General features: G+C 36.4%; 1 protein-coding gene across 1 annotated transcript in view; it reads right to left on the bottom strand.

Moving 5' to 3' along the window:
* Positions 1–465: 465 nt before the first annotated feature.
* LOC106872122 (uncharacterized) overlaps positions 466–10,216 on the bottom strand; it is a 17,939-nt gene continuing 8,188 nt past the window's right edge. The window contains exons 3-5 of the mRNA XM_014918987.1: positions 6,223–6,384; positions 5,749–5,827; positions 466–1,141 (exon numbers count right to left, since the gene is read on the bottom strand). Coding sequence (XP_014774473.1) covers positions 931–1,141; positions 5,749–5,827; positions 6,223–6,384 — 452 coding nt within the window. The 3' untranslated portion in view covers positions 466–930. The remainder of the gene's footprint in view (positions 1,142–5,748; positions 5,828–6,222; positions 6,385–10,216) is intronic.

Here is a 10,216-nt window from a genome sequence, read left to right as displayed (position 1 = left end):
ATGTAATACTCCTTCTTACATGATACATTCTGTAGTAACTTATTTCTTTTATGATCAGAGATTTTTTATCTTCTATTCTGAGTTTTAGGGACAATCCTATTTCTCTTCTGTAAGAATTTCAACAAATGTATATAATACTATAAATACAATAATTTATCTAACTGGGATAGATTTTTTTTTTCATTGGAGAAAAGATCTGTGAAATTTAGTATAACTCCTGAACACTTTGCATGCAGATTGATTCTTACATACAGACAAAAACACAATGGATTTTGGTTTTAATTCAGGCTCATGAGTTGATACATATCTCAGATAGAGTAGTGAATATTTAATTTTTGAAATCTATATATCAGGCAGCAGACTTCTTCAATAGTGCAGTTTTTTGTTTGTTTGTTTGTTTGATGGTTTTGCTTTTTTTACAGATTTAGATATGCTTCATTATGTACAAGAGTGAATCAAAAGACAGAAGAATCACATACAATTTTATGCTAGCGGTTACTATACTCCAAACATGAGCTTTGATATTGTACATAAGGAAATCAATTCCTGTAAGCAAATAATGACATCAGGTTGGTAGCAATAATAGGCCATAAAACTATTTATTACAGTATTGAGTTTAGAACCTACATGTTCTTAGAAGCTGAGGCCAACTGCTTTTCAATCATTATGAGTCACTAAAATGCACTGCAATTAATTCAATTGTTAACACTCGTTTTTACAAAAGTCATATTTGTGGTAAGTCAAAAGCAGTGAAATCTGTACATTAAGTTGTTACCAAAGGACAACCAATGAGAATCTGGAACAAGAACAAACAATGGTAAGAGAATTAGCCCATACGTTTCAAGCTAATTTATAGTTCTGTAGAACTCATTGGATCTGATGTCTGGGTTTATTTCTAGCATATTATGCGTCTAATAAAGACAATCTGCTTTAATATTTAAACATTCCAGGGTTCTCCTGTTCTTCAAAGAAAATCAATTGTTCCACCATCATTCCATAGTTTGTTTCCTTCACTATCTCTTGCAAACCTTTCATCTCTTCTTCATTGAGACAGGTTTCTCTTATTTTCTTTAAGCGAACTTGCCATAGGTATTTGTAAACATTCTGAAACATCTCTGGTCCCAGTGCTATCTTGCATTCTCTGAAAAGAGTGTTAAGAAAATGAAGATTCAAATTATAAGCAGGGTTATTATATAACAAAATACTTACCATTAACTCTTTTATCTCTAACACACACACATATGTATATACTAAAGAGTTAATTCTTCAGAGTTAGAATTTCTAACCTACAAAGGTTATATATATATATATATATATATATATATATATATATATACACATACACAAACAGGGGTCCACCAAGGATCAGTCCTCAGTCCCCACTTATTCATCAGAGTCCTCCAGGCAATAACAGAGGAATTCAAGACAGGATGCCCCTGGGAGCTTCTCTATGCTGATGACCTGGCTCTCATAGCTGAGTCACTATCAGAACTAGAGAAGTTTCAGGTGTGGAAGCAAGGTCTAGAATCGAAGGGCCTTAGAGTCAATCTAGCAAAAACCAAAGTCTTAATAAGAAGGAAGGCAGACAAACCACAAATCCCTTTAGGAAGATGGCCCTGCTCAATCTGTAGAAAAGGCATAGGTAGAAACTCCATAAGATGTAGATGGTGTAAGCTATGGACACATAAGCAGTGCAGCAATGTGAAAGGAAGGCTAACTGGGAAGATAGTTTTTGCGTGTGGCAAATGCTCAGGGGCAACAAACACTGAAAATGTGCAGAAAACAGCTTCCGTCACATACCAGGGGGAAAAAAACTACAAGTAGTTGATAACTTCCGTTACCTAGGTGACCAAGTCAGTAGTGGGGGTGGATGCTCTGAGAGTGTAGCTACTAGAATAAGAATAACCTGGGCAAAGTTCAGAGAGCTCCTACCTCAGCTGGTGACACAGGGTCTCTCGCTCAGAGTAAAAGCTAGACTGTATGACACGTGTGCGAACAGCCATGCTACATGGCAGTGAAACATGAGCCATGACTGTTGAGGACATGTGTAAGCTTGCAAGGAATGAAGCTAGTATGCTCTGCTGGATGTGTAATGTCAATTGTGCATACACGACAGAGTGTATGCACACTGAGAGAAAAGTTGGACATAAGAAACATCAGATGTGGCGTGCAAGAGAGATGACTGTGCTGGTATGGTCATGTGTTGTGTATGGATGAGGACAACTGTGTGAAAACATGTCACACCCTAGCAGTTGAGGGAACCTGTAGAAGAGGTAGACTCAGGAAGACCTGAGATGAGGTGGTGAAGCACGACTTTCGAACGTTGGGCCTCACAGGGGTGATGACAAGTGACCGAGACCTTTGGAGATATACTGTGCTTGAGAAGACCCAGCAAGCTAAGTAAGACTGTAACTGTGGCCTATGCCAGTGCAGCATAACTGGCCCATTTAAGAGCATCCTTCAATCACTGGACAATAGACTGTGCTTGCGAAGACCTGTTGAGTCAAGTGAAGTCATTGTTGATACCCAAGCCTGATTGACACCCATGCTGGTGGCACGTAAAAAGCACCATTTGTGCATGGTCGATAACAGTGCCGCCTGACTGCTCCCGTGCTGGTGGCACATAAAAAGCACCATTCAAGCATGGTCGATGCCAGTACCGCCTGACTGGCCCTCATGCCAGTGGCATGTAAAAAACACCCACTACACTCTTGGAATGGTTGGTGTTAGGAAGGGCATCCAGCTGTAGAAACTTTGCCGGACCAGATTGGAGCCTGGTGCAGCCTTCTGGTTTGCCAGCTCCCAGTCAAACCATCCAACCCATGCCAGCATGGAAAGCGGACATTAAACGACAATGATGATGATGACATACAAATATATATATATATATATATATGTATATATATATATATATATACATACACACACAACAGGCTTCCATACAGCTTCCATCTGCCAAATTCACTTACGAGGCATTGTCATCAGTCAGTCTGGAGCTATATCAGAACATACTGAAAGTGCCACACTGTGAGATTGAACCTGAATCGACATGGTTTCAAAGTAAACTTCTTAACTACATAGCCATGCCTGCATCTATTTGAGTAAAACAAAATAATATATAACTCTATTTCCAATTGTTTATTTTTTTTCTCTAGGTAAATAAAAACCAATTGTTTACTTGAATTTCATTATGTTATACAGATTGTGAAACTATGATATAATATAAAACTATAAACCAAGTTTAAATATTTTCTAGATATTTTAGACAAATCCAATTTGTCTGGAGTTTTGTTGATAATTTCCTCTCCTTCATTCTTGCTATTTGCTATTTTGGCTGGCATTTATAGTTTCATATACTAATATTTAACACTTTTGTTACCACATTTCTATTGAAATATACTTCCTTTGTTTCAATAAATTTTGGAAATAATGAGGAATTTAGTAAAGTAACTTTGTCATTATTAATCCTTTAGCATTCAGGATTACTCAGTCAAATGTAATACTTATTTATTTACATTGTTTTTGAATTAATCATGCATTATCTCAAAGCTTCAAGGTTTTTGATAATATGATTGCATATATTTAGAATATACATTGTAGAGTAGGTGTGAGAGTCTGGATCTGACTGGTTTGAACATTAGACAGGTAGAATATTTGGGCTGGACATATCTGGTTCAAATGCTAAAGGATTAACCTGGAGCTTGGAACACAAAATTAACATTGAATTTTGAAGGAAGGTTTTAATTTAGATGGCTTTAATTAGGAAATTTGTATCATAAAAATCAGGTGTGATCTCATGTGGGTTGGTATCAAAAGGATTGAATAACTTTAAATGAGCTTTGCTGAAGGAAACCTGAATGAAGTGAAATAACAAGGATTTGGAAGAATCTCTTATAATTTTAATCAACACTATAGGTGGAGGTATGGCTGTGTAGTAAATAGTTTGCTTTCCAATCACATGGTTACAGGTTCAGTCCCACTGCATGGCACCTTAGCAAGCATTTTCTACTATAGCCTCAGGCCAACCAAAGCCTTGTGAGTGGATTTGGTGGACGGAAACTGAAAGAAGCCCATCGTATATATATGTATATATATATGTATATATATGTGTGGCACGAAGGCCAGTCAGGCGGTACTGGCAACAGCCCCGCTCAAAATGGTGTATTTTATGTGCCACCTGCACAGGAGCCAGCCATATATATATATATATAATGAGCTTCTTTCAATTTCCATCTACCAAATCCACTTACAAGGCTTTGGTCAGCCTGGGGATATAGCAGAACACATTTGCCCAAGGTGTCATACACTGGGAGTGAACCATGCAGTTGGGAAGTAAATTTCTTAACCACATAATCACGTCTGTCAGTGACAAAAATGTTTTGTGTGAAAACAATTTCAGGCCTTGTCTGTCTCATCTGCCTCATAAAGATGGAGCCTCTAACACAGGCACAATGAAAGTGTATCTAATGCAGACATAAACAAATTTTTACTCACTTGAAGACTTATGAGACTACTGCTTATTAATTGCACCATGCTACTAAAAAAATAATTTAATAAATAGTGTATGTAGTACATAATACACCTTATATTCATCCATCTTCTCCACCTGGGTGAGTCATAGGGGTAGAGTCTTCATGCACTTATTCCATAGGATCCTATCAGAAGCAACTGTCATTACACTTTTCAGCTGCATTCTTAAAGCATAGCTAAATAAGACTACAGATGTTATCCAACCATTTTGTTCTTAGTCTATCTCTTGGCCTCCTGTTGTTTGGCTTGGCTTGAAGAATCCTTTCGACAATCCTTTCTTTTTTTATCCTAGTATCAGTTAGATTAGTGGAGGCGCGTGGCTTAGTGGTTAGGGTGTCAGCATCATGATCGTAAGATTGTGGTTTTGATTCCTGGACCGGGCAACGCGTTGTGTTCTTGAGCAAAACACTTCATTTCACGTTGCTCCAGTCCACTCAGCTGGCAAAAATGAGTAATGCTGCGATAGATTGGCGTCCTGTCCAGCTGGGGAACATATATGCCATTGAAACCGGGCCCATGAACCTGGCTAGGCCTTAATAGGGCTCATTTATTTTTATTATTATCAGTTAGATTAAACTTGCTAAAGTAATATTCTACAGCTGGGTGCCCTTTTTGTCATCAACCTTTGTTTTTCAACTAAGATATTTTTATTCTACTGGCTTTCCTCCAACTGTCTTAAGTAGAAGTGGAGACATTGAAGAATGAGGTGCCTGATGCTTAAAATAGTTATGGTTGTGTCAGCTTTGATTATAAGTCAGCATAATCAGAGCTGATTTGGTGCTAAGCAACAACAACAACAACCATCTTAGAGACAATACACGAAGATATAAAGGTTACCATTGATGCTCATATGAACCAATGACTTTCTAACCAGTCACTACCAATCTAGCAACTACAGTCACTATAATAAAACTCACAAAACTATTTAACAAAAGTATTTTTAAAGATATTTAGAAAGGAATAGAAAGGAACAAGAGAAGACACATGGGATAGAGAATTGCTGAAGAGGTCACAGGATGTGTGATGAAAGAGTTTTGACAAAGAAACTAAAATAATAATAATAATAAAGCTGAAGTGAAGACTAAATATATAGTGCGTATGTTTAACTAAAAAAATATGACCATCCCTAAGTATAACAATATCTGTTTCAACACGCAATTTCACATCAAGAACCTTGCAAAACAAATACATAAATGTAAAAATATTTAAGAAGGTTACCGTCTTAAATTTTTAATTCTGTTACTTCGAGCTTCAGGTCCAAATGCTCCACTATAGTCAGTTGTTAAAGTGTTGCTTTCTGATTGGAAAAAAGAAAGGAAGAAAGTATATATATCATCATCACCATTGTCATTTAATGTTTGTCTTCTATGCTGGCATGGGTTGGATGGTTCAACTGCAACAGATGAGTCAGAGGAGTTTTTCCAAACCCCACTTTCTGCTTTGGTATGACTTCCACAGCTGGATGACCTTCCTAATGCCAACCACCTTATAGAGTGTACTGGGTGTTTTTTGGTGGCACCAGCAATAAGAGGTCACTAAGTAGCTATCAAACAAATGTAAACACACACACACACACACACACACGCACACACACACACGTATGTGGGATTCATATACAATTTTCTAACCTCCGTACACCAGTAAATCTTGGCTAGATAGAACTGCTGAAAACAAAATATTAAAAATACTTACGATCTTCTGGGTAACTTAGAGCATTTTGAAGATAATTAAGCATCATTTCTCTGTCCTGGTATGTGTCTTCTACAGTGTTACACAATGTCATCTCCTCATCTTCATCATCTTCAAAGTCAGGAGTATAATACTCCTCAGCTAGCCGTGCAGTTGTAGGGATTCCTAGTAAGACATTAATTTCTGAGCTTAGTAGAGGATTTAATACAGTTATAAAGAAGAAAATTACTCCCTGCTGCAAATATTTAACCCTTCATGGGCCAGGTGACATGTTGCTCAAGGATGCAACATGTCACCTGGCCCATGAATTGAACCTGCAACATTATGATTGTGAGCTACACATTCTCACTACCTTCACAACACACATACTTTGAAGTAAATGGAATCAGTTTGCATCTTCCTTAAGTTCCCAAACACACACACCATCAGTATGCAACCCAAAAACCTTACACTGAATTCATACAACCACCATTCATAGGGACCATGGAAACATCCTTCAGTGAGTACATGACAACTTTTTTCTAAGACTATCTAATAAAAAAAAAAGAAATAATGCTTGTAATTCTACCAGAATTTTATAAATTTATTAAGGCTGTATTCATTAGTGCAAACATATGCTTGTTGAATACTTTGGAGGCCTCTGAGAATCTTTCAGATTCTTTAGTCTTAATTCCAATCCCTTAAAAAACTGATTTGCTGTTTTTATAGCTATTTTTTAATCACTAAAATTTTTAGTAATAATCTACTCTGATACTAAAATCTTTGTCTTTTTAAAGCTGCATATTTCAAATTTAGCTAACAAACAACTATTTTGACAGAGACGCAGTAAAAAATTTACATTTCAAGATTAAATATAAGCCAATTTATCTTTATTTTCAATTTGTTTTACAATAACAACACACCCAAGTTATATATTTTAACCTGTAGCACATCTAATTATTACTGTTAAAAATCAATCTGACAATTTTGTGGTACTTAAGAAAGTCAGTATCTCATTATCATTATGTGAAGGCACGTGGCTGAGTGGTTAGGGCATTCAGCTTATGATCATAAAGTTGTGAGTTCAATTCCTGGTGATGCATTGTATCCTTGAGCAAAACACTATTTCACATTGCTCCAGTTCACTTAGTTGGCAAAAATGTGTTTCAAAGGGCCAGATTTGTCATATTCTGTGTCACACTGAATCCCCCTAAGAACTATGTTAAGGACACACCTGTCAGTGGAGTGCTCAGCCACTTGCATGTTAATTTCACGTGCAAGCCATTCTGGTGATCGGATCAACTGGAACCCTTGTCATCTTAACCAATAGCATGCCAGTTAAATTATGTAACACTTAGGTGGAAAATCACTAAGGAAACTTTATGAGCTCAACCTGCTAAAAATAGTAGTTGGATTTCTGGTCAGAATGTGTTTCATCACATTGTTGTCATTTTTGAATAATGTCAACCCACTGGCTAGGTAGGCAGGCCAACATTGCCCCTGCATAGAACACCAGTACATTACACAGTTACCGGTTAACAGTTGAATGAACAACTGAAATATTAAATAAAGTGTTTTGTTACAAAAGACACCATTGATCTGAGAAACTTTATGAGCTCAATCTGCTAAAAATAGTAGTTGGATTTTTCTCTAATCACACACCAAACTATCTTTAAAAAGGAGTGACACGTTGAATCAAGTATTTCTAGATTCAAGATAACTAAAGAATGATGGCCATAGCTGGAATGCCTTTGATCATAAATCTCTCAGTCAGAATTGAGTCGGGGTTAAATAACAAGAATTAAAATGACACTACTTTAAGTGTATATAATCACTGTAATATTATTATTAGATGTTGTTACAAACCATTGGTCACAATGTGCCTGATCACATAGTTGTTGCTTTTGAATAATGCTACTTCACTGACAAGTGGGCAGTTCAACATTGTGCCTGAATGAGACATCAGTCCATTGCAAGGTTACCTATTTACAACTGAGGGAACAGGAGAAACATTAAAATGAAGTGTTTTGCTCAAAAACACAACACACCAGTGGTCTGGGAATCGAAACCATGGTCTTGTGATCATGAGTGCAACTCACTTACCACTGGGCCATGCTTTCATGTTGTTATAATAAACTTATTTAAAATCAGAATAAAAATAAACCACTTACTATTAATTCAGTACATAATTCTACAGTGAAGAGGTTGACTATTCTTGGAAATATCAATTCATTTTTATTATATTGCTAATGGAAATATATGCTAACTGTATATATATATGTTAGTGTCATGAGAAAAGTAGACAAAAATGTTTTAAAATGGAATCTTTCATTAGCAAAGAAAAGATTTTTGCTTTTCTTTAAAGAAAGGAACCACCCAAAACATTAACTTTCTACCATTTTTTTCTCATGGCCTACTAACATGCAAATATTTTTGTTTGTCTTTCTGAACCAATTTATCTCAGCACTGATCATCACTAGCCTTCACATTTTAATGACTTTATGATGCTAACATTCTTAGCATTAGCAACTTAGCAATCCTAAGGGTTTTAGCATTAACAGCATAAGGCATAAATGTCACACAGTCACATTATTCTTACTTGTAAAGTCGTAGGCTTGAGCCAAAGTAAGAAACTAATGAAATCTATGACCTGGTGTAAGATATAACTACTGCTGCTAAAAGCCTTAAGATTGTTAATGTCAGAACATTACAATTCCCTATCTTCAATTCCTTTAAAAAAAACAGGTCCATATATAGAAAGAAATGTCAAGAAACATGTTTGTGTGTGTATCCTCTTGATAACACAAAAGTATCACAGTCACACAAGAGATATCCTTCACTAGAATCACATTCATCTGAATAGTGTGGTATTTAGCATGAAATTTGCAAAGAATTAATATTAATTAATATTAAAAACACCATTGTTGTTGTTGTTGTTGTTGTTGTTGTTATCGTCATTTTAACATCCTCTTTTCCATAATTGTTAAAAATACACTGCCTTTGTTATAATTAATTTTGAAAATTTGAAAATCTATTGAAATAACTTTGTTATTATGAAGCTGGTGTTTGGAACACAAATTAATGGAATTTTAATCAAAGGTTTTAATTTAGATCACTTTAAAATAGGGAAATTGTATCATAAAACTAGGAGTGGTCTCAGATGGTTTGGTATCAAAAGGTTAAAATCTGAATACAAGAGCCACTGAGGAGCTCCTCTATGTGGTAGCTTGATCTGCTAGAAATAGTAACTAAATCTTCCTCAAATTTCATATTCTACTTTATTTACATTATTTACATTTGACAGATATTTGTCCTCATCTTGTATGTTGTTAACACAATGTTTCGGCTGATATACCCTCCAGCCTTCATCAGGTGTCTTGGGGAAATTTTGAACCTGGGTTCTTATTCCTAAGGTATTTTTCAATGTTGTCGTTGTTGTCATCGTCATTATTATTCAGGTCGCTGCCTGGAATCGAACTCTAGCTAGCTATGTGACATATGAAACATCGCATCTAGCTAGCTATGTGACACATGAACCTGTGTCCATTATAACCTTCGAACAGGGGAGGTCAGCTGCTTCCCCTTGCTGGTCTGGCATCTACAGACCAGTTTCAGGGTATTTGCCCCTTATCAATGTAGATCAGCCAAACCATGCAGGCGTCGCTACTGACCGTCTGTTCGAAGGATTATTTACAGGAAGGTAGATAAAACACAAACCCCTTTAGGTAGATGGCCCTGCTCAGTATGTAGAAAAGGAGTAGGTAGTAACTCTATAAGATGTACCCGGTGCAAGCTATGGACACATAAGAGGTGCAGCAACATCAAAGGCAGGTTAACTAGGAAGTTAGTTTTTGTTTGTGGCAGATGTTCAGGTGCAATAAAGACTGTAAACAAACAGGAAACAACTTCTATCTCATTCCAGGGTGAAAAACTAGAGGTAGTCGATAGCTTCCGCTATCTGGGCGACCAAGTTAGTAGTGGGGGTGGGTGCGCTGAAAGTGTAGCTGCTAGAATAAGA

Source organism: Octopus bimaculoides, chromosome 4 (assembly GCF_001194135.2).
Source record: "Octopus bimaculoides isolate UCB-OBI-ISO-001 chromosome 4, ASM119413v2, whole genome shotgun sequence".
NCBI lineage: Eukaryota > Metazoa > Mollusca > Cephalopoda > Octopoda > Octopodidae > Octopus > Octopus bimaculoides.
The sequence above is the reverse complement of the archived record's forward strand: the minus strand, read 5'-3'. Positions and strand labels throughout refer to the sequence as shown.